At 38.0% G+C, this 27,422-nt stretch overlaps 3 protein-coding genes across 9 annotated transcripts; 1 reads left to right on the top strand and 2 right to left on the bottom strand.

The window, feature by feature from the left end:
* The first annotated feature begins 140 nt into the window (after positions 1–140).
* Positions 141–5,311, top strand: LOC132162388 (MLO-like protein 6). Its single transcript, XM_059572622.2, has 15 exons — positions 141–263; positions 366–423; positions 527–798; positions 963–1,079; positions 1,175–1,235; positions 2,200–2,288; positions 2,401–2,475; positions 2,603–2,697; positions 3,450–3,499; positions 3,627–3,667; positions 3,775–3,948; positions 4,480–4,515; positions 4,632–4,699; positions 4,779–4,839; positions 4,931–5,311. The coding sequence occupies exons 1-15, from the start codon at positions 141–143 to the stop codon at positions 5,309–5,311; spliced, it is 1,701 nt and encodes a 566-aa protein (XP_059428605.2).
* Positions 5,312–5,598: 287 nt separating this feature from the next.
* On the bottom strand, positions 5,599–7,054 carry LOC132161667 (polyubiquitin). Its single transcript, XM_059571838.2, has one exon. It carries the CDS (start codon positions 6,912–6,914, stop codon positions 5,766–5,768), a length of 1,149 nt encoding a protein of 382 aa, XP_059427821.1. The 5' UTR covers positions 6,915–7,054; the 3' UTR covers positions 5,599–5,765.
* Positions 7,055–9,079: 2,025 nt separating this feature from the next.
* Positions 9,080–27,296, bottom strand: LOC132191542 (RING/U-box superfamily protein). Of its 7 annotated transcripts, none has more exons than XM_059606626.2 (8): positions 27,205–27,295; positions 26,255–26,295; positions 19,658–19,822; positions 10,898–11,650; positions 10,408–10,820; positions 10,048–10,146; positions 9,827–9,964; positions 9,080–9,434 (listed from the first exon to the last, which is right to left on the bottom strand). In XM_059606626.2, the coding sequence occupies exons 3-8, from the start codon at positions 19,758–19,760 to the stop codon at positions 9,285–9,287; spliced, it is 1,656 nt and encodes a 551-aa protein (XP_059462609.2). In that variant the 5' UTR covers positions 19,761–19,822; positions 26,255–26,295; positions 27,205–27,295; the 3' UTR covers positions 9,080–9,284. The 7 variants fall into 7 exon arrangements, with proteins under 7 accessions (XP_059462609.2, XP_088367125.1, XP_088367127.1 ...); XM_088510999.1 differs by lacking the exon at positions 26,255–26,295 and adding an exon at positions 22,044–22,156; XM_088511001.1 differs by lacking the exons at positions 26,255–26,295; positions 27,205–27,295 and adding exons at positions 13,940–14,090; positions 22,044–22,156.
* Between the last annotated feature and the right edge of the window lie 126 nt (positions 27,297–27,422).

Genomic DNA, 27,422 nt, shown 5'->3' with positions numbered 1-27,422 from the left:
GCTTCGTCGTTATTTCCCTTCTTCTATTATACACTTCAGAAATCATTTTCCATTGAATCTTTCAATGTGCTTTTACTTATAGTGATGATCGATCACTTGCTTCATAATTCCGTCAGAAAAATCAAAGAAATTGGAAGTATATGGCGGGGGCAAAGGGGGGCCGATCTCTGGAGGAAACGCCGACTTGGGCAGTAGCACTTGTGTGTTTTGTGTTGGTTGTCGTTTCTATCATCATTGAACATATTATTCACTTAATTGCTCAGGTAAATTTTGCATTATTTAAGATTACTTCTTTTAAGTACGTACTGTTTAATTAATTAATTAATTATCTCAATGAGGCCGATCTGCACGTACGTACCCTGCAGTGGTTAACAAAGAGACGTAAAACAGCTCTTTATGAAGCGCTTGAAAAGATTAAATCAGGTACTTGGTTTTAATTAATAAAGCTGATTTTTTTTTTTGTTTTTTTGGGGGGGTTTATATATGATGAAGAAATTAATTAACACATAATTAATTTGTGTGTCAGAGCTGATGCTATTGGGGTTCATATCCTTGCTCCTAGCAGCCGGACAAGGACTCATTTCAAACATATGTATATCAAAGGCGCTCGGGGCAACATGGCATCCATGTACCAAAAAGCATGAGACCAAATTGAACAAAAACGAAGAGAACACTACTACTTCCTGCGACAACGGCCACCGAAGGCTTCTAACAATCTCGGATTTAGGCGGCCGCGGCGGCGGTAGTAGTCGACGTGTTTTAGCCGGTGCCGGATACTACGACAAATGTGCGGACAAGGCATGTTGAAATATATTATTGATGAATAACTTATTAAACAAATTAACGTTTTATTTTTTCTTCATATATTATTGGACGTCGCGTACGTGGCGTTTCTTTGACGCTTCGTGGTATGTAGGAAATTTGAAGTAAGTTTTTTTGGGTTAATATATATATATTTGCAGGGAAAAGTTGCGTTGGTTTCAGCCGATGGCATCAACCGACTCCATATCTTCATCTTCGTGCTTGCAGTCGTCCACGTGCTTTATTGTATAACAACTCTGGCTTTCTGCAGAGCAAAGGTGATCGAACTCATGAAATCTTTTCTCTCTCTCTCTCTCTCTCTCTCTCTCTCAATAAACGTTATGCTGATCGAACTGTGTCGTTTCGTTTGCAGATGAGAAAGTGGAAGGCGTGGGAGAGGGAAACCAGGACAGCTGACTACCAGTTCTCACATGGTAGGCTTCACTGAACGTACCATGGAAGCTACTACATATATACTATAGCTCCCTCCCTTCCTATACTCCTAATTAATTTTGTTGTTCGATCGTCCCAAATGTTTTCGCTGACGGAGGGACATGATTATGAGCCATGCACCCCTCAATTGGCCGGGGGGTTGGCTAGCTTGTGAGATACGTACCCTCTCACTTAGAGGGTATAATAGTCTTTTCATTTTTTTTTTTTTTGGGAGATAAAAATGGCTAAAGGTCTTATATTAAAATATTTTTAAACTCAGGTATAAATTGACCAAATTTAAAAGGGTTTTGGAATGATTTCTCTAATTTAAAAATCTTATATATATGTCAATCACAATTATAACTCTTAACAATAATAATTTCCCTTCCTTTTCACAAATTTTCAGTAACATGTCAATATGATGGATTCTGAATTCTGATCCTATGCAATACCATCATATTGCATGGGGTGCAATAGATTTTTCTTATAAACTAGCAATAAAAAATAAATAAAGTATATTTTCGTAGTTTTTGTGGATGGCCGAACCACCCCTTCATCTATAGCAAACAAAGGTGAGAGGTTTAGTCCCACACACACTAGCTATCCTTTTTGTTCCACTCATTTTCTTTAATCTACACCAACCAAAAATAGATGTACCTTAATTTTTTTTAGACATCCTAAAATAAAAAATATATATATTTTGACATTTTCGAAAGTACCTTAATCTTTCTCAAAAAAACAAACAACATTATATATTATCAAAAATCTGCCGAACCATCACAAGGAGGAAGGACACTTTAGGAAATGAATAGATTATTTAACACCCATGAAACTTAGAACTAATTAATAAGACACTTGTTCTGAATCGAAAGGAGTAGCAATTTTCTCTTAGCAGGCATAGACGTTGTTCTTTGTTATTAGTTATTAGTTATTACTAATGGCTAATGGGGTTTTTTTTTGTTGCAGACCCAGAGAGATTTAGATTTGCCAGGGAGACATCGTTTGGACGAAGGCACTTGAGCTTTTGGAGTCGCTCATCTGTTCTCCTATGGATTGTGAGTATTCACATATTTTCCTCTTTTCTCCTTTTTCTCCTCTTTTATATTTTTATTTAAAAAAAAAAAAAAAAAAAAAAAATTGAGGGGGGAGGGGTTGTTTTATTTGCAGGTTTGTTTCTTCAGACAGTTTGTTAGGTCGGTCCCGAAGGTCGATTACTTGACCCTGCGCCATGGATTCATTATTGTGAGTCTTCTCTCTCTCTCTCTCTCTCTCTCTCACTCTATACATATATATATAGAGAGAGAGAGTTTAATTATATATAATTAATTAAAGGTGATATATATAATTGATATATGATTTGCATGGGCAGGCACATCTGGCACCTCAGAGTCAAACAATGTTTAACTTCCAGCAGTACATCAAGAGGTCTCTTGAAGAGGATTTTAAAGTTGTTGTTGGGATCAGGTGCACGCGCGCTCTTATTGCTTCACAATATCCCACCTTCATTTTTTTTTTTTAAAAAAAAAGATTACTTTGTTAAATCATACTCTCCCTCATTATTTATTCAAAACTTTAAGTTGAAAAGAAATAATGAGTTTAATATTTTAATTTATTTACATATATGCAGAAACTAATTTTTGAAAAAAAATAATAATAATAAATTTAGTCCCTAGTACTCTTTAGGTTTTCATATGATTTTAATCTAGTTCTTAAATTTTCAATTTCGGCAATTAGGCGTTAGACTTTTATTTAGTTTCAATTAGATCACTTCATCAACTTACACTTATTTAATTAATAGTGTGTCGTGTAAGAATCAATTAATGTTACATGACTCTCGTTTAATACGTCCTATATCAACTATATATGCTGAATAACACAACTACTTTAAGTTATAAATAAATTTTAAATTAAAAAATAAAATAAAAAGGAACATTAGCACTGGGATGCCAATTGTGTCACGTGAAACGTATAATTAGTACATAATGCGTCAAACAAAAGTCACAAGACATTAATTAATTGGTATGATATGGCACTGATTAATTGCATTGTATGTTAACAAAATGACCTATTTAAAATAAAAAAATTATCGAAATTGAAAACCCGGAGTTAATTAAAATTGCATGAAACCTAAGGACTAAATTTAATTTTTCATGCAAAACTTTTCATAACTCGAGTAAAATATAGACTACTTGAGAGTTTCCTTTCCACACTTGCAGCCCAACGATCTGGTTTTTGGCCGTATTGTTTCTACTCTCTAATACTCATGGTAAGTTTTTTCCTTTTGTTATTTTTTTTTTCTCTTTTTCAAGTGCAACTTTCTCATTGGAAAGTGGCAGAGCTCGTTTGGATGGAAAAGCATTACCCCTATGGTGTTGTTCTCTTTGTGCATGTAGGGTTGTATTCCTATCTATGGCTGCCCTTCATCCCACTGATTGTAAGCATCATCTTGGTCCATTTGATTTGTTCGATTAATTAATTTGATGGAGGTGCAGCAAATTAATTAATGCATCCATCTAAAATGGTGATGGACATGGGTTGCAGATAATCTTATTGGTGGGGACAAAGCTACAGGTCATTATAACTAAGATGGGCCTTAGGTTTCAAGAGAGAGGCGAGGTGGTCAAAGGAACCCCGCTGGTCCAGCCCAGAGATGACCTTTTCTGGTTCAATCGCCCTCACCTCCTTCTTTATCTTATTCATTTTGTTCTCTTTCAGGTACCCACTAAATTAATATTAGCAATTCGTATCAACTTGTCCCTAATTTATGTCGTGCTGACTACGGGTCAACTTGAATTTCATCTGTTTAATTAATTACATCAAAATTTTCAACTCTAATATGACACATTCAAATTAATAGATGATACAATACGACCGTTAACTCATTTAATAACTTATTCAAATTAATAGATGATACAATACGACCGCTAACTCATTTAATAAATAAGTTGTGCTAGGTTGATACGACCTAATCAGCATAACCCATTTAATAAACACATCAAGTTGGGTTGACTCAAGCACGATCAATGTGAAATTGTCCAAAAAAATTAAAAAAAAATTAATTTTAATTTATATGACTATGAATTTTAGCCTTTTTAAGAATTTTTTTTTAAAAAAAAAAAAAAAAAAAAAAAATCCAATTTAATTTATACGGCTTATGTTGTTACTCATGAATTAAGCGAGTTGCCATAACTACTATCATCATCTGATATCATTTTTTAAATTTCTTTTTTTTTTTGGCTCTTGTAGAATGCCTTTCAGCTGGCCTTCTATGCGTGGACTTGGGTAAAACATTCAGCAATCTCAGCAATTTTTAAAGATTAATTTTACTAGCTCTCCTCACAAAATCCCAACAAACTGATTTTTAATTTTGTTAATCTTCCCTGCTGTACATGTATCAGTATGAATTTGGCTTAAAGTCTTGCTTCCATGAGAAGTTGGAAGATGTAATCATCAGAATATCCATGGGGTGAGTTTCTTCCTACACTACAGCTATGTAAATAATATTACTGATTAATGAAACTAATTATTCAATTAATCTCATGCAGGGTCCTCATACAGTTTTTATGCAGCTATGTCACTCTTCCTTTATATGCCTTGGTAACCCAGGTAAACACGAAATTTTCCCAGAGAAAACGTGTCTTTTTCTTATAATTCATGGGTTTAAAGAAACGAAAAAAAAAAATGATCAATGGAACAGATGGGTTCTACCATGAAGCCCACAATCTTCAACGAGAGGGTGGTAAATGCAATACGAAAATGGCACCAAACAGCAAAGAAGCACATAAAACAGAGCCGGCAATCGGCAAGTACGCCGGGCACTCCGCTGCATTCGGCGTCTCCTGTCTATCTCCTGCGCCACTACAAAGGTGATCTTGACAGCTTTCCTACGTCGCCGAGGATGTCCGGTTTGAACATTGAAGATTGCGAGATGGGTCGTTCTCATTCTCCCTCTCGGAACCATGATCATGGAAAGCAGGGACAAGAAGAGAGGGATGCTCATGAGTTACGCCCCACACGTGCTCGGGAAATTGACATTCACTCAACAGATTTCTCATTCGAGAAAAGATGGATAAACTGAAAGACTGCTGATGAGTAAACGAGCTAAAAGGCGAAGAGATGAGACTGAAAGATTAGTGATTTAGAACCAGATGATTGTCACCAACCACAAAACCTCCACAGGAGGAGCTGAGATATGGCCCATCTCTGTTATGGCTTTTTCATATTAATTTTGGTTTATTTTCCTTGTTCAAGTAATTTATTATACTTTGTGATGTAATCAAATCAAATCTCAAAAATTTGAAGGCTCCTGGTTGAGATATAATTCACCCAAAATTAATGGATCACGAATCAAGAAAAACACAGAAATTTGAACTAAGTAGCACAATTTGATTAAGAAATAGTAGTAGTAATCACATTTGACGAAAAACAAGATTAACTATTCAATTTATTCAAGGAGGATTATGCTAAAACCAAGGCGGCCAATGATCAACAACTGAACCGCCACAAACCCAGACACAAGAAAGGAAAAGCAATTACAGGTTACCACCGCGAAGGCGGAGGACAAGGTGGAGGGTGGACTCCTTCTGAATGTTGTAATCAGCGAGAGTACGCCCATCCTCCAATTGCTTTCCGGCAAAGATGAGCCTCTGCTGGTCCGGAGGAATCCCTTCCTTATCCTGAATCTTGGCCTTCACGTTGTCTATTGTGTCCGAGCTCTCAACCTCCAGCGTGATGGTCTTCCCTGTCAGAGTCTTCACAAAGATCTGCATCCCTCCCCTCAATCTCAACACCAGATGCAAGGTCGACTCCTTCTGAATGTTATAATCGGCGAGGGTGCGGCCGTCCTCCAATTGCTTGCCGGCGAAGATCAATCGCTGCTGATCCGGAGGGATCCCTTCCTTGTCTTGGATCTTGGCCTTCACGTTGTCGATGGTGTCGGAGCTCTCGACCTCAAGGGTGATGGTCTTCCCGGTTAGGGTTTTGACGAAGATCTGCATACCGCCGCGGAGACGGAGCACAAGGTGGAGAGTCGACTCCTTCTGGATGTTGTAGTCGGCGAGGGTGCGACCGTCCTCCAACTGCTTTCCGGCGAAGATGAGTCGCTGCTGATCCGGAGGGATCCCTTCCTTGTCTTGGATCTTGGCCTTTACATTATCGATGGTGTCGGAGCTCTCGACCTCGAGGGTGATGGTCTTTCCAGTTAGGGTTTTGACAAAGATCTGCATCCCACCGCGGAGACGGAGCACCAGGTGGAGAGTCGACTCCTTCTGGATGTTGTAGTCGGCGAGGGTACGGCCGTCCTCCAACTGCTTTCCGGCGAAGATGAGTCGCTGCTGATCCGGAGGGATCCCTTCCTTGTCTTGGATCTTGGCCTTTACATTATCGATGGTGTCGGAGCTCTCCACCTCTAGGGTGATGGTCTTCCCAGTTAGGGTTTTGACAAAGATCTGCATCCCACCGCGGAGACGGAGCACCAGGTGGAGAGTCGACTCCTTCTGGATGTTGTAGTCGGCAAGGGTACGGCCGTCCTCCAACTGCTTTCCGGCGAAGATGAGTCGCTGCTGATCCGGAGGGATCCCTTCCTTGTCTTGGATCTTGGCCTTTACATTATCGATGGTGTCGGAGCTCTCCACCTCTAGGGTGATGGTCTTGCCGGTTAGGGTTTTCACGAAGATCTGCATCTTCCAAAACTAAAGAGAGAAAAAGAGATTTTGGAGAGAAAAGCTGAAATCAATTGGAATCTAGAGCTACTTTCAACCAGAGACTGATGAAGGAAGAGAAGCGTGAGAGGACGTCCTTATATAGAAGACCTTATCCGACTCAATGATGTTATCGTATGCGTGCGTTTGGGATAAATTCAGAAATTACGAGGAAAAGACCGGTGGAGAAAGCGAATCCACGTCCTCTCGAGGGCGTTCCAGAAGTTTCTTGGTAGCGACGTGGCCAAGTATCCCAATGCTATACTTGGCACTGGCCCCTCATTATTTTTATTTTTTTTAATTGAATAAAAAAAAGGGTTACAAGAAATATTATCGTGATCCGAAAAGAAGGATAAGTTGGTGATTCTAAAAATGAAAAAAGGGTGGACTCCCAACAATAGACCCAAAATAAATTAAAACAGTGCGAAAATAATTACAAATGGTAGAGAATGGGTCAAACAAGTGATTCGGTCCTCTCAAGAGGCCGCGCAAAGCGGTTACAGAAGCAAAAGGGAAACAGATTAAGGCAAGCCTATCTGAACCTCCACTTGAAAACAGTGGTTGGAAGAGGCTAAAGCGATAGAAACACTGTTCAAGTCCGAATTCAGGACTGTGGAAGAGAGAGGCACCAATACCAAATCAGATACAAAAGTCTCCACTAAATGTTCAAAACCAATATACATCATGAGACAATAACCCACAAAACACAAAAACACAAAAAATACAAATAAAACTGTGAAAATACAACAAGAAAGCAACAAAAAAATCAGAAAACAGTAGCAACGGCCAGGAAACGGAGTGGGCAATCACTGGCCTGCCGGTGAATGAGATCTACGCACCAACGCGTGGTGGTCGGATCGGTACTAGCCTCTCATTGATTATGGATAACGATTCTTGCTAATTATTTATTCAAATTATTAGTAATTCGAGCGAATAATGTAATTGTTTAAACAAATTTTAAATTGTTCAATCACCTATTTAGGAGTAAATTTTATATAAAGTTTTTCACATTATTTGTCTAAATTATTAAAAAAAAAAAAAAATCTCAATCTAATTGTTATTATTCATAAATTGTATGAGATACGAATCCTGAACTGAATATCTAAATTCTATTTACATTAGTGACGTAAATCTCACTTTTTAGTTTTAGAGTGGTGCTAAGCGTACTATTATTTTTATTACAAAATCATTTATAAACTTACATGATAGTTTATAATTGATAAAATAATTTTTTTTAAAAAATCTAACATATCAATTTCCCTTAATTGTTTCACTAAATTACTGACTAACACGTCAATTGTAAACAATTTTGTACTAAAAAATATAATACTCCATACATTACCTACCTTCGAGTTTTCAATTACTCAAATAATGAAGGAAAGTATTGAACTCATGTCATGTTATTCTTTTCCACCAATTACTAGTGAGACACAAAAGCATTAAAATGACGATTCCTTTCATTCCCTTTTATTTTTAACTCTTCAAAACTCACTTTATCTAGTTTAGATAATAAATTTTTAAATACCTCCTACATTTGATTAATTATATATTTATTTATATCTTTTAAATATTATTATTATTATTATTATTATTATTATTATTAATAAGAATTGCATTTTTCCTAAATATCCTATTTTTCAACTTTTGAGAAGAAGAAAAAAAAAAAAAAAAGAGAGATGCACAGAGAGAAATAGCAAGAGAAAATTTTGGAAAAAGAAAAAATAGGTGAGAGACAATAAAAAAATAAAATAGTTCCTGAAAAAGTACCGCTACATGTAGCTTCTTTTTTTGTGCTAATCTAATAAAATATCCATTTTGCATTATTTTTGGCTAATCCAATGTGGAAAGTTTTTTACAAATCTGATTAGCCATTTTAGATAAAAGTACAATTTGACTCTTCCTAGAATACCGAAAACTATAGACAAATATATGCTTACTACCTTCGATTTATTATTATTTTTTTAAAATTTTATTTAAAAATAAATAAATAAAATGCAAACTTCATTAGAAATTTAATTCAAGTGTCCAACCAACTGCTACAAGATAGCATAGAATTTTCCAATAAGCTGACACTAAATACCAAGATTCGTTTTATCATTTACTCTAAAAACATATCAAGACCTAGTCTAGGGAGAACATCAGGAGAGTGATCATAATTTTTGAATGAATAAAAACAGTTAAAAAACAACATGGACATTAGAGGCTTCACATAATTAAGATGGAAGCCAGAAACAATGGATTGGCATATGCTAGCAAAAGAAATTTGTTCCCTCTATTCGAGGATCATCTCCAAATATATATATTTATATACAAGAATGAGAATTATAGTGAACAACATACAACATTGATAAGTTATTTGTCCTTGGTATTATCAGCCAGAGCAGGAGCTTTGCAGACTGGACACAGGTTCTTCATAGACAACCATTTCTTGATGCAGCTAACATGGTAGTCATGGCCACAAGTTTTCAGAGTCCCAACACCAACCATATCCTTGTACTCTTCCTGTCAATTGCAAATAGTTGAGGATTCAAGTTGGTCACTTTCTAATTTGATAAAGCTTGCAGAGTCATAAGATTAAATAGAAGGGCCAAAAACATATCCATAGACTTATTTGGGTGCAATAACTAAAAGTAATGCTACTTTTCACACCCATTTCACAAAAGAAAAGCTAGTTAAAACACATCGCAATAACAAGCATGAAATAGGTGTGAAAAGTAGCATTACTCATAACTAAAATGTCTCTTGAAAATGACCTAAACCAATAAAAGGTGTCGTATTTGGCATCCACTGATCTAATAATCTCTACAATCCCAAGTTGATAACCACAACCCCCAAAACTGCACTTGGAACCCCAATTCATATTTTCCTGTTTCAAATAAGGTAAAAATTCTTACCAGGCAAATCACACAAGTTGGTTCCTCTTGGGTTTGATCCGAGGAACAATAAATTGTCTCTCTCAAACACTTTGATATTAAATCTTCAGACACACCTGTGTTCACATTCCCTATTCTTTCCCCTAGTGCAAGAAGTTCCTGTGCAATGATAAATTTCAAAGAACTTTAAGACCTGACAATAACAGGAAGAAAAAAGAAGCAGCAGGAACTATATTAATAACCTCATAGCCCATGTTGTCTATGTCTAGCCTCATGTCTCTATGCTGATCAAACATATTTCTGGACCCATACATGGCTGAGCGATCCACAATCATAAAACCCTGCAAAGCGATCATGATTTATAGCATTCAGCAAGTACTGACAGTTCAAAATGGGGGGAAAAAAAACTATTATGCCTACAATACAAACAGAGGCGGTCAGTCTCATTTTACCGAAAGGCTTTATCGCCTTAAATACCTCATTATCTGCTAAAATGACACAACAGCCTATTTACAATGAAATTGTATAACTGTTCCAATATTTGCAGAGTAGCTGTACCCTTCTTCCAAAGTAGTGTAACACTATCAGATAAGAGTAGATACCTCAGAAGAAAATCGATCATGGAGACCTGCCTCGTCAGGTAAGGATCGATATCTTTCAGTAGATATCCTTGACCTCCCATTCCTATCACCATTACGCCACCCTATGGTAGATAATGGCCGTGGATGTCTAGAGGAGTGACTTTCAGCTACCAACTGTAGTCCTTCATCTGAAGGTGCCACGTGTCCCAGGCGTAAGCTGCTTGAAGAAGCCCTGAAAGTTGGGCCAGATCTTTGAGTAAAGCTACTACGAACTCCTCTCACAGATTGGGTTGAGTTAGCATGAAAACTTTGAGGAGCAACTGGATTTCTGCTTGCAACAAAATCATGATGGTATCCCCCAATCTCAGCAGAAGAGTTGCTGGCACCGCTTCCTATAAGGAGCTGATTTGTCTCATGATTGAAGCTGCTTGTATCTGCAATAACAGCTAGGTATTGATTAGAAATAATTGGATATGATATACACAGAGAGATACACGTATATAAAACTTGCCTGAAACTAGAACTCTTCCAGGAGCAGGAGACACGCTAATATGACTCCAATCCCGTGTCATAGAATTAGAACCCTGAACCAGAGGATCCACAGTGCTAGAATGTTCAATGGGGTGGCTAGCAGAATAAGAAGGGTGCGGAGGATTGCTTGACAAATGGGTCCTAGCAAGGTTTGATTCCAAATCCAGTGCAGATCGGCTTCTCACATTCCTCAAAGAATCCTCAACCCTAATTGAAAGGCCATTGCCTCTATAAACAGGATTCACGTTAAAGTGGTCCCAAGGCAGATGCTGAGCATCTATATTAGGTTTCTCCAGCCGCATTTCAGAAGATATTGGAAGATCAGAGGAACTTCCGGCATTGTAGTATCTGCTTGTACTGCCTCTCTCACAGACTGAAGGGTTTCCAGGACCTTTTCGCTTGTGAGGCCCCCTTCCGCTGCCCACTGTAAGATCAATAAAACTGCCCTCACCACAATGGAATGGCTGCCTGTCATAATTAGAAGAAGATGCGTGTTGTGCATAAGTATCTGGAGCAGTAGAGAATGTTCCAGCAGGTGACAGATGAGCAAAAGGCTCATGCGATGGGCCAGGAGGATCGGGTTGATAAGGTGGTACTTCCACATTGTGACTCGAGGAAGGATACCCGATTGACCTTGGTGCAGGGCTCCAGTGAGAAGTGTAATGCGCTCCATCTACAGACATATTTTCCACAGGATAAAAGAAAGAACCATTTTCTGAAGTGCCAGCCCTAGCTGCAATGGAGGTTTAAAATCAGTAAAGGCACAAGATCAAGGGTTATTCCACAGACCAGATGATCTATATTATACACACGCATAGAAAAACATCTGGCTCCACCCATGCATGGACCATTAAATGTCTGCCAAGTTTGTCAGTCAGCACCACATAAAAGAATAAAAATAACTTTCATTTTCTGGTAGCATTTATTTTTTCTTCAACTGCTGTTTAATAAAACTTTTTTGTGTTTCAACTGCCATGATGAGGCAGGTGTAATTCATATCCTGCCAAAATTGATAAGGGACTACACCCTGGGTAAGCCAGAGACAAAATAACACAATAAATATGCAAGTACAGGTCAGGGACATGTGAGTAGAAAAGAAGAGCAAAAATATAGAAGAAGAGAGGAAGATAAATTCTTTATTCGATTACATGGGTTTAAATAGGAGAGAATACGGACTTACTATGGAAAGCAAAATACGAGGAGATTACAATAAAATAAAATTAGAGAATAAAATCAGGGAGAATAAAATAGTTTCCATCTTCAAAACTCCCCCTCAAGCTATGGAAAGCAAAATTCTAGGAGATTACAATAAGATAAAATTAGAGAATAAAATTAGGGAAAATAAAATAGTTTCCATCTTCAGCACTCCCCCTCAAGCTAAGGCATATAGATGTTTCGCATGGTCAGCTTGTATAAGACCGAGTGAAGAACACTACTAGATACTCTCGTTGTCAAGATATCCGCAAGTTGTTCTCCTGTCTTCACATATGATGTGCATATGATACCTGCTCAAAGTTGCTCTTTAATAAAGTGTCGATCAATTTAAACATGCTTAGTTTGATCATGTTGGACTAGGTTGTTGCTGCTTTATTGTCACAATACATTCTCATAGAATCCTTGGAATCAAACCCAAGCTCTTTCAAGAGTATCTTCAACTATAATATTTCACACTCCATATTCAGCTTCTGCACTGGATCTAACAACCACTTATTGTTTCTTCCTGCACCATGTAACCAAATTACCTCCCACAAATGTACAATATCCTGACGTTGACCGTCGATCCATAATTGAGTTAGCCTAGTCTGTATCTATATAGGCTTCTATTTCTAAATAACAGTCCCTTACCTGGTGAGGGTTTTAAGTAGCAAATAATTCGGTAAATTGCTTCCATATGAAGCTCTCGTGGAGAATGCATAAATTGACTCACCACACTCACAACATATGCAATGACTAGGCAGATGTGAGATAAATAAACCAACCGGCCAACCAAACGCTGATATCTACCTTTATCCACGAAAGGACTGTCACCAGTTTCTCTAGTTTAACATTCACCTCCACTGGATTATCAATGGCTTTACACTTTAGCAACCCTGTTTCCTTGAGGAGATCAAGGATATATTTTCATTGGGAGATAAATATACCATGCTTAGACCTTGCTACCTCAATGCCAAGAAAATACTTCAAACTGCCCAAGTCTTTTATTTCAAACTTGTTGACAAGAGATTGTTTCAAGTTTCATCTCTTCATCATCATTTCCCGTTACTATAATATCATCAACATATACAATCAAAGCTGTTATCTTTCCTTGAGTGGAATGCTTGATAAAAAAATGTATGATTAGCTTAACTTTGCTTGTAACTGAATCTCTGCATAGCACGAGAAAACCACTCGAACCATGCTCTTGGATATTGTGTTAGGCCATACAAAGCCTTCTTTAGTTTGCACACTTTTCCCATAGAGGACAAATCTTCAAGTCTAGGAGGAACTTCCATACATACTTCTTCTAGATCTCCATGAAGATATTCATTTTTCACATCAAGTTGGTGGGGAGGCCAATTCCAAGTTTGCTGCAATAAAAAGTAGAACTCTAATTGAGTTCATCTTTGCTATTGAAGCAAATGTTTCCTCATAGTCAATCCCATAAGTTTGAGTAAAACCTTTCGAAACTAGTCTGGCCTTGTATCGATCAACAAAACCATCAGCTTTATACTTGATAGTGAACACCCACGTGCATCCAACAACCTTCTTCCCATTAGGCAATTTAACAAGATCCCAAGTCTATTTTTTGTGAAGGGCTTTCATCTCTTTGGATCACTAAATGCCTCTTGTAGATTTCTAGGAATAGACACAAATGACAATTTGGACACAAAGGAACGATATGATGGTGAAAGGTGCTCATAGGAAAAAATCATACATGGGATAGCGAATACATGACCTACTCCTTTGCATTATGCAAGAGGGAGATTCATATTATCAACCACACGTATTACATGATTCGCATCAGAGATAAAAGTAGTATTACCTGAGTCAAGATCAAATGTTTGGCATGTAGCATCAGGGATAGTCTTACTTTTATGGCGTTTGAAGTAAACTTTCACCTCTTCCCCAAGCGGCGCATGTGACTTATCAGTAGGTTCAATAGGAGACTCAATAGTAAATTGATGTTTCTCATGCTTAGGTATAAGGGTGGGAACATGTAACAGATTAAAAGACTCCTCTTCACTCAAACTCTCCCCTAGAAGAGGAGAAATAGGATTGTGTTTCAAAGAAAGTAACATCCATTAAGACAAATTGTTTTCTTGATGGGGGATGATAACATTTTATACCCCTTTTGGGGTCTCCTCCTTGCAAGTATACTAAAAGACTCGTATCTCAAGATTGATTATTCACATGCTTAACTAAAAGCAAAAGGCCGGCCATAGTGCAATGTCTACAAAGACAAGTTTGAGGGCCCGAGAATCTAATTTAACCCGAATAGGACTATGAACAAGGACAAAACAAACACATTTAAACACCTCTGGAAAGACACCTTTTGAAGTAGAGAAAGTTGGGGACAATACTTCAAATGGTGTTTTAAAATTTAAGACTCAAGAAGGCATCCTATTTATGAGATATGCAACGGTAAGGTGTCCCTCCAATAAGATTTGGGAACATGCATACCAAGCATTAAGGATCGAGGTACCTCTAAAAGATGTCAATTTTTCTGCAAAATAAGGAGCTGCTATGATAATTCCCAGACAACCAGGCGACAACAATCCTATTCTGCCGAAGAGTATCAACACAGATGGTTTGATGTATAATGCCATGTTCGCAAAAGTACATCCTGAGATCACTTTAGATATACTCACCTCCATTGTCATAACAAACAATATCAAAATTGGTATTAAATTGGTATTAAATTGGATCTGAATCATCTTGTGGAACATCTGAAACACAAAGAGCACATCACTTTTATCCATTAACAAGTACACCCACGTGGTCCAAGAAAAACTGTCAATACAAGAAACGAACCACCGATAACCAAATAAAGAAACCACTCGTGAAGGGCCCCCACACATCAGTATGAATAAGAACAAAAGGCTTAGCACTTTTATTGATACGAGGAGAAAAACACTATGGTGTTTGGAAAGTTCACTAGTTTCAACAATAAAGAGCGATGCCCTAATCGCTGATGTCAAAGCCAGATTTTTGCTACAAAGTCATCCTCCCGCACAATATGATAAGCCTATGTGAGCCAACCTTGTGTCCTGGGCTGAGAATCCAGGTAGTACAATCCATCCCTCAAGCTACCTTTGCCCATCATCCTCCCAATGACTAATGACTAGGTCCTGAAAGAAACAATAATGAGTAAAAAATGACTCGACAATTCAACTAAAGGGTAATACGTGCAATGGATAATAAATTAGCGACAAAATCAGGGACATGAAGGACAGAAGACGAGATCATAGGGGGTGTGACATAAATAGATCCTTTACCTGACACTAGCGACAAATGACTATAAGCTATTCTAACTTTTTTTTCTTCTAGAACGAGGATTATATAAAGAAAAATGAATGAGACATACCAGTTCATATGATCAGAGGCACCAGAGTCAATGACCCAAGAATCATTCAAGTGAGTAGCGGATGCATTTAGAGCGGTGGCTTAATTACTTCAATGAGCAAAGGATGAGGATGCAGTAGTAGGCATGTCTAGTCGAAACATAATTTGACAAAGTCTTTCTAACTCTTCTTTGCTAAGGCCCCTATATTAGCAGGAGGAGGATTAGCATTTGGCGTGGAAACAATCGTCTCTACCATGGAAGTATGATTGGTCAGAGGCCTGGTTCCTCCACCTGTGTGACCCCCGCAACCTTGGGTAGGACGACTATTAAGTCGCCAACAAGTTTCCAGAGTATGCCATCTGAGGTCGCATTTGCTACTCTGCCACCATCTCAACTTCTAAAACCACATTTCGAATTGCGTTGAGATGTACTTAATAGAGCAGATTCATTTTGTGAACAGTGATGAAGCATTGTGCTATGACGACTACTCACTTTGGGCATATGAAAATACCTCCCGCAGTGACGAAAAAGGTTCCTTTCCCAAAATCTAAACTCGCACAGGATCCTACTCTTGAGTTCAAACCAGCTAAGAACTTATAAATATGTCCCTCTAAGATCTTGTTAATCTTGGTAGCATCTACTGCACACAGTCTGCAAATTTTGATAATCCAACTCCTGCCACAAACCACGAAGGTTGTAAAAATAAGTAAGTTCTAACCAGTCCCCTTGGGTTGTTTCATGTATCAGTCACTTCAATTCAAAAATTTGTGCTGCATTCTTCATTTTTTGAATATTTCTAAGCAGCTGCATCCCAAATTTCTTTTGCCGTGTGGAGAAATAAATATCCCTGACTAATCTCCGGTAGCATAGAGTGTAATAACCAGGACATAATCATGGACACCTCGGCCTCTCACTTATCATAAGATGGATCACCTGCCTTACGTTCAGACACTTTCCCATTCAAGAATCCCATCTTTCCTCCACTCTTAATATATAACATGGCCGATTGAGTCCAAGAAAGATAATTCAGCCCATCCAACTTCACGGTTGTGATTTGGAAAGTTGGATTCTCACTATGGGAGGTCACATGACTTTCTATCCCCTTTTTGTGAGTGTCTGGAGTTTCACTCGACTCCATCTTGAGTTCAGTCTGTTCAGACATCCAACCAAATAGCTCCAACATACAACCCATGGGCTCAAGTGAAATTACAAAAACAGTAAAAGAGATGCTAAAATACAACCATAAAAATTACTGATCAATTAGCAATCAGCATTGTTTTTTTTTTTCTCTTTGCTAAACAACCTGTAGTTAGGACTTATCTATCGTCTAGCAAACTGTTGAACGACTAGTTGTTTTACCAAGGGCTAAACGACAGATCTGCTGGAAAAGACTGAACGACATGTCAGTTTTCAATAGCCAAAAACGACTTGTCGTTTGTGTTGCATGAACAGAATCGCCTTTGCCGCCATTGGAGGTCAAGGCCCCGCCACCAAAATACACCAATAGGCCTCAGAAACTCTAGAAAAAAAAATAAAAATAAAAAAAAAACACCCCAAAAACTGTCAAGAATCCAGAGTTGACAACCCTTCATGATTGATTCATCCAAAAAAAATACTCCACCCAATGATTGAAGATCGATCATTCGACCAAATCTTCATTGGTCACCAGTGGTGCGACCTAGATTCCACTGAGCAACCCTCTACCACGACATTTACATAGGGCTCACCAGTCACATAGCCAAAAAGACATGGGTGCGAGAATGTGAACCCAGCCCAGATGGAATCGCACGATTCAAAGAAAAAAATAAAGAACCCAGAAGAAGAAACCACTCTAATACCAAGTAGAAAAGTAGGTCCTATCTTGATTTCTAATGAATGCTTTGATAGTCGGTTGAGATCTGGGGAGCCAAGGGTTATTTACTAAATGGATCTGGAAAAAGCTTATGATCATGTGAATTAGGATTTCTTGTTATATTTGCTAAAGAGGTGTGGTTTTGGTGGGATTTGGTGCTCTTGGATAGAAAATTGCATTTCTTCGGTGCGGTTCTCAATTCTGATCAATGGTTCTCCTAATAGCTTTTTTAGCAGTTCCAGGGGTTTGAGACAAGGGGACTCCCAATCTCCTCTGCTGTTTGTTTTTGTGATGGAAGCTTTCAGTAGGATGATTTCGGTGGTGGTTAATGGGGGGGCTATAGAAGGTTTCCAGGTCAATAATATTACACTCATCTTTTGTTTGCAGATGATACATTGATTTTTTGCAATGCTATGCCCGCCCCGCTACGTTATTTGCGGAGTTTATTTTTACTGTTTGAAGCTACTTCCGGTTTGAAGGTTAACTTGGCCAAGTCGGTGTTAATTACAGTGGGGAATGTGGAGCAAGTGGGCAGGTTAGCCGGTATTCTAAGGTGTGGGGTTGATTCTTTGCCAGTAAAGTACCTTGGTCTGCTGTTGGGAGCCTCTTACAAGGCTAAGCATATTTGGGATGGAGTTATCGAGAAGATAGAACATCGGTTGGCCGGTTGGAAAAGGTTGTATTTGTCGAAGGGTGGAAGAGTCACGCTTATCAAGAGCACTCTCGCCAATTTGCCTACTTACTATTTCTCTTTTCCCTATTCCTGTTAGTGTTGCTAAGCAGATTGAGAAGTTGCAACAGGATTTTTTATGGGGTGGTCTAGGCAAAGAGTTTAAGTACCACCTGGTGAAGTGGTCGAAGGTGTGCACTCCGATTAAGGAGGGCGGTTTGGGTATCAAAAACTTAATGGTGTTCAATCGCGCCCTGTTAGGGAAATGGTTGTAGCGCTATGGATCAGAACGAGATACTTGGTGGAGGGCTGTGGTGGATGCGAAGTTTGGAAGTTTTTGGGGAGGGTGGTGCTCTTTGGAGCCGGGTGGAACTTTGGGGTGGGGTTATGGAAGAACATTAGGAAAGGGTGGGACACTTTCAAAGGCTTTACACGGATTGAGGTAGGGTATGGGACTAGGGTTCGCTTCTGGCATGATTTGTGGTATGGTGATACGGCTCTCAAGATAGCTTTTCCAGGCTTATTCAATATTGCTTGTGCAAAGGATGCCTCAGTTGTGGCTCATTTGGAGGTACTGGGTGGCTCTAATTAGTGGAATGTTAATTTTTCTAGAGAGGCTCATGATTGGGAGGCGGATGTTTTGGCCTCTTTTTTTCAGGTATAACATTCTGCTCGAGTGAATCGAGGGTGTGAAGATAGGATGAAGTGGAGCTCTTCCAAAAGAGGCCGTTTCAAGGTCAAGCTCTTCTACGCTTCCTTGGCATGTACTGAATGGAGGGGATTCCCTTGGAAGAGTGTGTGGCGCACACAAGCTCCTATGAGGGCGAGTTTTTTTGTATGGTCGGCAGCTTTAGGCAAAATTCTAACCCTAGATAACCTCAAGAAGCAACAGGTGGTTGTGACGAACAGATGTTGTATGTGCAAGAGGAGTGAGGAGACGGTGGATCATCTTCTCTTTCATTGCGAGGTTGCTTATGCTTTGTGGAGTGCCTTTTTTGGTCGGTTTGGGTTGTCTTGGGTGATGCCGAGAAGGGTCTCGGATTTACTCGCCTGTTGGTGGTCTGTGGGGAAGCGGGGGAGTGCCGCGGTTTGGAAGATGGTGCCTACTTGTTTTTTTTTTGTGTTTATGGAGGGAAAGAAATAATAGGTGTTTTGAGGACTTGGAGGGGACATTGGAAGACATCTTAGCCTCTTGCTTTCATACTTTGTATCTCTGGACCGTTGCACATGTCTTTCCGGTGTCAATTAGTTTTGATGCTTTTCTTGTTCGCTTTTCCCCTTCTAGATAGGTGATCTTGTTGTATACTCCCAGTGTACTTTAGGGCACCTTTACGCTTTTAATAAAACAGATTAGTACTTATCAAAAAAAGAAAAGAAGAACAGAAATATAGAAAAGAAAACGCAAAAAAAAAAAAAAAAAAGGAAGAAATTCTTTATTCGATCATAGAATTCCACATGTTTACATGGGTTTAAATTCAAAAGAAAAATACTAGGAGATTACAATAAAATAAAATAAGAGAATAAAATCAGGAAGAATAAAAAAGTTTCCATCTTCAACAATGTGGTGTCCAAGCAACCAAGGAAACGTCTTAACAACCCTATTGCATATTTAATTACCATGAGTTCTGATCATAGCCCTAAAAATAATAGTTAAAGGCATTCAAAGTCATAATACCAAGATGCATAAAATGTTGCTCTGTTGCATGCATATGATTCCAGTTCTGATCATGCTCATTCTCAAACATTTGGGATGTGCTGAATAAATGTCTGTGCCCCATTAGCTGCCACCTGATAAGGATAAATTATGTCCTGGAGCTGGAATCTGCTAGAAAACCACAACCTGCACAAGAAGAAAAAGTATCTCAGATATTAGTAGCAAACTGCAAAACTACTTGAGATATAAGGGGAAAAGAAAATGTATGCATCCATGCCCTAATCATAACAAGACAGTGCAACTCAGTTGCAGATACTCTAGCTACTCTTCAATCTGAAAATAGTTCCTTAGAAGGTGATATGAGACTAATTCAATTGCTTAGATGTTTAGCTCAGCAAGAAACTTCAAACAAGAACCAGTGCTCTGGCCCCAGTGTGTATGCAGCTGATAAAACTGAAACTATATTTGAAGCATGTACCTATGCCAAGCCAATATATAGGTGTAATTATCTTTGCCCGAACACTTTTTTTTTTCAGTAACTTCTTTTCTCAAGTACTCTAGAAACAGATCATTTGTTATGCTTCAGCTTTTCCAGAGGGGGAAAAGGAAAAGGAAAAGCATCATACACTAGAAGATTTATTTAATTGTTTATTGTTAGTTTAGTTTTGAGTCCACAGGCTTGCAAAAATAGTTTTCCGAGAAACTACATATTCATTTTTCAACCATTTTACCTCTTCTTCCATTTTTCTCTGTGGATGAGGGTCAGATAACTGCTAGATCATGCATACAAAGCCATGTAAAACAACAATGAAAAATCTATGATTAGAATTAAATAATACAATAAGTTAATCATTGGGGGGCATAAAAAATTAAGACTAACATATTCACTGGTCCTATAAATCATGCCCTTCGGCCTTCTAAACATAAAACTGACACCAACCACATATTCACAAATGGGAAGAGACATGTAAACAAAAAAAAAAAAAAAAACATTATTGAGAGAATCATTTACCCAGAAATGTGCATAATAAGATAACATTAAAATACCTACAGAGACCAGGTCAGATGTATTTAGTTAAATAAGCCTTGCCTGGATAACGAGGAATGGCAACTATTTGACATGGAACTTCTAAACTTTCAAAAGATCCATATTTTATCATTACATATCCACAGAACCTTATATCAATAATTTCAATTTGGCAGTGCAGCCTGCTCAACACGTTTCACCTGTAACATATCTTTCCAGAGTGAAAAATAGATAGCTAATAACAGTCTGTTTCAACTTTCCTCGTCCTTTAAGCACATGCAACCCACACTAATATCTCAATGTCATTGTCACCTAGGAAACTCCAAAGGTTTTTCATGCATTGAATTGTTAGCTGTCACCCTTTCCACCCACTCCTGTAGATCTTGGACATAGGAGGTAAGCTCTCATATGAAAATTAAATACCCAGGCCAGAAGAAATATTTGAATAAAGCTTTTTTTTTTCTTTTTTTTTTTTGGGTGGCTACCGATAAGACCAAAGATTTTGAGAAGAAAACAACTGTGGGTATTGAAGATAGTCACAAATAATGTGTGCACGCGCACGTGAGAGAGAGAGAGAGAGAGAGAGGTATTAGTTGAGTAGAAAACCATGCCAAACAAGACAAGGCTCAATATACAGTCTTCACTGGCACACTTCCATAAAATACAAGCAAGCAACTAAGTCAAATAGTAGCTTAAATAACCAAAAAAGTGGTAAGAAGATGCATTGATGGAAACAGAGTTTTCTGCCCAGATTCTGCTTTATGCTTCAATGAGTAGCTGAAAAATCCCAAGATGCAATAAAGTAGATCAGGTATCTGGTGCTTAATTTTTTTTTTTTTTTTCAAAAAGAGAAAAAGAAGAATTACTGATTGTAACTTGTCCCAGACAGGAACTATTTGCAGCCCAGGCTAATAATAAGTCTCACATGGTGACAATCAGATCTCCACTTTAAGTCAATCCAGCAAAGAAAAAATAAAGGTTAAAGCTGCAGGAAATCAGTCAAAGACTAAGGTGCTTTGGACATTTAACCTTCTATAAAAACTGGTATAGACAACAATTAACATATACTTGCACCCAAATTCTCGTTCACCTCGGTAAGTCAACAACACCCATTAATTCACTCACTTGCATTCATCTCCTAAAAGATTATTCTCCCCACTAAAACTGAGAGGCATGCTTCCCATTCTGAGGCAAAGAGACAAAGAGGAGGCAATAAAAGTGAAGGCATGAGAAGAAAACAAGATTAATTAATTAAATATGGATATGAAATTGATGCTGATTACTCACTCTACCCTCTCATGAATAGAAATTATCAGAACAATTGATGGTAGGAAGCAGAGGAAGGATTAGGAGCACAACCACTCATAGGAAGGACATTACCTGGGTATAGATCAGAGAAAATTCACCTAGCAGGTGTAAGAGAGTAACAGTCATCATGTATGAACTTTCTTTATCCTAGAATTAATTGGCACAATCTTTCTTTTTTCCCGAACCTGAAATTAATCAACCATGTGGGAGTATAGAAGTTGGTAAAGGCACATCAGTGGAAGACTAACACACCTCTACACTCATATCCACCTTCTGAAGAGCAGTCAACAAATCAGCAAATAAAAATAAAACAATAAGTAGGAGTAATTACATAATTAACTCTAGAATTGTCCTTTATTTAGAATTAAACCCCGAAGTTTCAATTGCATTGGCGAATAAGATTTGTAACCAACCTACACCCGGCCTAGATAGTCGTCAAAACAAGAAGATCTGACATTGGTCAAAGAAACAAACATCAATCAGGCACATGGATATATACCTTAACAGGGACATATAGTAGAGGTGTATTAGTAGCAACTGTAAACACAAGTTCAAGTGACAGACGTCATAACTAAGAGAGAAGAACCTCATCGACCACTCAATAGCTCAATGACAGGTGCCATAAAGACTGAGGAGCTTCCCCTGAAACCCAAAATTAGCTGTAAATCTAGAAAGTAAAGCACTATCCATCGTCCTCCTAGTAGCTACCAAATTCAAAAAGACAGCTGCTTCGTAATTTTTGTAAACTAAAATTTCAAGGAAAATATAACATAAGATGATTAGGATGAAAAAATGGAACAAGCAGTGAGAATGCAATGGAAAATTAGATGATAACCTTCCCAAACATAGTAAATTAATCACCAGCAACTTCAAATTCATATTTAGCCCAAAAAGATAAGATCACGAATGAGGGAGGTCAAACTAGGAGGAATCAGAGGCATCAGAGGCATTACAGTTAACTACTTTGATTTACTATGAAGTTGTCAACAAGGCATAACAATCATGCAAAGGATGACTGCAAGCCAAGGTCAAAAAAATCAAAATGGTAGAGGTTCGAACCAATTGGCGGTTGATATATGTATGAATACACAGAGAACAAACAAAGAGAAGATGGGAGAAAGAGAAGAGAAAAAGTGCAGGAGGGAAAACTCAGTAAATATAAAAACTATTTTCAAGTGGAATCCCCACAAGAGGAATTAATGCTAACTAACACCCATGTAAGCCAACTGTAAAAAAAATAGTCTTGATATTCTTCTTTCAAAATCCTCTTTTTCAAGAATAAAATCAAATTTATTAGAGAGAGAGAGAGAGCAGCAAGTAGATGAAGAACCCATCTAGAACAGAGGCCCTCATTTTTCATATATGCCACCGTCAGGGAAGAAATGGGCAGAACACTTGCGGCAGCAAACAAGGGCATGTGTGACACCAAAACCTTCTTATCACATATCATATTAACCATATCCTAACCTTAGGATTCATTTCCACACAGTAAAAGCTCTAACACCCACACCTAAACTTCTCCTAGCTGAAGGAGCAGGATGGGCATGGCATGGAGCTTACTGCAGGTAAACAACTCTCTTCAAAATAACTACACTCTGGCACTGTAATTGGCTTATACTTAATTGTGAGCTGCAAAAATCATCTTAGGTTTCCTTTCTGACTTTATAATTGGGAAAATAGAATATGAAGCAAATTTAGAGAATATCTTTAAAAATATAGAAAATCTCCCAATCTTTTGCCCATCAATAATTCCCAACTTGGTGTACTCTTCATTTGTGTGATTTTATGTCATCTCAGTGGATATCACTAAAAAAAAATTCTTCTTGCATTTTTCTAAATTATATCGTGATATATTAAACCTATTTTGAAGAAAATTAAGAATTACAAAAAATTCAAAATATTATCTCTAAACTGTAGCCTCACAACTTAAGCAACACGATCACCACCATACGCAGCATGCTGTAACATCCAAACCATCCATGGAATATTTGGTTTATTTTGAAATCTTCAGTATTAACAAAAGTGGATTACGTAAGCATAAACAAAAATTATCTACATTAATTCCTGGTGCAACCCTTTTTAGACTACACCAAGTCACAAAAAATGTTGGATTCTTATCAAACACATTCTTGAAACCAGCCAAGATCAGAACTATGATAATACACATCAATAGGCATACCAAGAATCCTAAAGATACAAATGGAGACCTCCAAATTCACACAAATACTGATCAAACTCTCCCTTGGAGAGAGGGATGCTCATTTTAAGGGAAAACATGCCAAGAGGAAAATGGGAGTCTCGGTAATCCCAAATCTGGCAGTTGTCATTCATAATCAAGCCGCAAAGAGAACTTGTCATCAACCAAGTAGCGTTTTTCATGAATTGAGCAATAAGCCTTCCAGTCAAGAGAATCAACTTTCCTCCCTCTATGCAATGAAGACTATAACACACTCAGTCTCAAGATAGCACTTTTCTTCCCTCCATCCTGAAAAACTACATCAATCTGAAGGCACAAAGCCTTGCATTCAATAATATAGTAAGCACCCCAATGCTGTTAATAACAATTGTACTTCACTCAAAGGCATCTAGTACGGTTAGTAAGATATAACCACCTAATGCTTTCCAAACAGCTCAAGTGTCAGTAAATCCATCCGCCATTGACCCACATCATCCAGGTAATGTATGTGATTCCAACTAGAGGCTGACTACCAGGATCAAAAAACTAAGTTTGATCAAGAAAAGAAGCCATATATTATCCACTCAGCACCACCAGCAAGAACTGGCATGTGATAAGGGGCCAAAAGCCAGTCAGTACACTCCCATGCAGTGACATCCCCTAAGCAAATAGATACCAGTAGTTCCATCATTACACCCAATTCATAATACCGCTGCACAACAGCAATTGTTCATCAAGCTTCAGTTACTTTTTTGATAAGTCATCAAGCTCCAGTTACTGGGAGAAGGAGAAAACATGAATTGACTGTCACAACTTTAAAAAGTCATTGAGATACACCATAATTATTAGGTAAACAAAAATCCATAAGGTTGACCCAATTCCATCCCTTAATCTCAATACAGCAGAACACAAACAAAAACTAGAAAGCCAAACTAGGCCTGATTCCTTCATAATTATGGCCCTGACTAGAAAGCCCACAACACCTCAGTGTCAAACATCTTGCATCAGCTCTTTTTTTCTAACATAATCGATCTAAGTAACAAGAGAAACCCTCCATGTAAATCACTAGGTCATTTCTTTGAACACAGCCTCAATCCTGAAGTGGAATGACCCTGTTCTAAAAATAAATAACAATTGAACAAGGTCTAACCAGTTTTCCAAGCTAAAGATGGAATCTTTAGTACCATATACTTTGCTCTCCCTATATGAATGCTGGCTTACAACACCCCAATACAGCAGAGCAGATCATCCTAATAAACTCTTAGGAGAAAACAGGATCTCAGCTCAAATCCATTCTTCAGTTGCCCAATTGAACAAAGTGCCTGCAAACCAATCGCAGTTGAGAATGAAAACTGAAACCAAAAAAACTAAGCTACCCAACAACTTCTACATCTGATATATGGCAAATCTTAGGGTTAACTATATCAAAAGCACCTTGGATCTTAGAATTTGGTAAAATCCAAGAAATAAACATTTGAAATATAACCAAAGATAGTATAAGATATAACTAGAAAAAAGAAGGTAAAGGATGTTCTGAAGAGAAAATGACCCAATCAACCTAAGAACCGAGCGTATACTTGTAAAACTTTCTAAAAGAAAGGTTGGAATAGGGGAATGGCACAGAGAGAGAGAGAGAGAGAGAGAGAGAGAGAGAGATCTTGTAGTATCAAAACTTCTCACCTGAAATGCCGATGTGCCATCTGTCCAAAACTTCCACACTAACTAAAATTCTTTCTCGAATTCATTCTTAATAGATGTGAGCAAGAACAATACACCACGCCCCAAACCTGCATAATAAAAACCATCTAAACCTAGTTGATGCTACGGTAATCCATGGGAAAACTAGGACCAAGGCTATCTACTAAGTCCCCTTTTCCAACGAAGAGCTCTTGGACATAAAAGGAACCATAACAAATGATTCAGCTTCAGATTAAAAATCAATAAATATTTTATAAACAACCCCCACAGTTTAATGACAATTATCTAGACTGTGTCTTTTCACCAATTAAAACTTGGTTACTGAACATGAAGTCTATGCAAATTCTGGTGAGTTTGGTGAGTTTACTGAACAAAAAAATAAGAAATGCTAGTCAGGTAGTTAACCCACCAGAATCCATGTGCTTCACGGGAAAATTCATTATCAAATAACTGCAAAATTATACATATTCAAGTAATTAGAGAAGAGGCATGCATGGAAACATGGGAGTCTGCAGAGGAACTACATTGATTGAATTCAGTTAAATATTAGATGGAGACATAACAGGTTCAGTTTACAATAAAAGTTTGAGAAACAGAAGACATTTATTGTCAACAATTTACCAGTCCTTTTTTGTGCTACACAGAACTCAAAGACACAATAACAAAGGACCAGGTCAGAAAAAGAAGACGAGGAGGGCGTTGATATTTCCTCAAAATAGATCTCTAGACCAAATTGATAGATACTTGAGTATGTTACTAGGATGATATTAGTGAGAAGACCGCTAGTGGTAAGGGAGTATGCAATTCAAAACAACCCCAACCTTAAGTGAAGCCAATAATTTCTTCATCGCGAAAGGTCTCCGATGCTGATCATCAACATTAATATGACAATGACCACGCGACCGAATTCAATACACACAAGATAACATTTAATATTATAAAAAACAAAAAAGAGTGCAGATTAACAGAGATATAAACAAAACTAAAATTTCGGTCGATTAAATTCAGTATTTCCCTTACAAAATAAAAGCAAGACCAGCAATTCTCAAGCAGCCAGCAAGCAATACACAAATAATTTCTTAATCACCAAACAAGCAAAACTGGACGATCAAAAGCTGGAAAGAGCGCATCAGAAACCATCGACCGGAAGATCAACAAGTAAAAACACAACCGATCAAAGTAAACAACAATCGCACCAAAAAGTACAAAGAATTAGGCAACTCCTTTGTACGATCGGACCCAAACAAGCGTGCGTACACAGAAACACATACATATAGAAGTAAAATTATTAAAACAACGATCAACCAGAACAACACACAGAAAATTAACACGGGCGAAACTTTCGTCGGAAAAGCATACCTTGATCAACCCCCGACAGGTCGGTGCCGGTACAAGAACTGTTGGAGATGAAAACCAGAGAGAGAGAGAGAGGGGATGGGGCTTCTTGGTCTGGGAAGGAGACAGAAATAAAGCGGTTGGGTGCGTTTGTAGGAATAAGAGGAGAGAAATTGGGTTGGACTGCCCACCGTTACCGGGTACCGATACAGTCCGTATTACTATTATTATTGTTGCTTATT

This window comes from Corylus avellana, chromosome 10, assembly GCF_965113065.1.
Source record: "Corylus avellana chromosome 10, dhCorAvel1.hap1.2, whole genome shotgun sequence".
In the NCBI taxonomy this organism is placed as follows: Eukaryota; Viridiplantae; Streptophyta; class Magnoliopsida; order Fagales; family Betulaceae; genus Corylus; species Corylus avellana.
The sequence above is the reverse complement of the archived record's forward strand: the minus strand, read 5'-3'. Positions and strand labels throughout refer to the sequence as shown.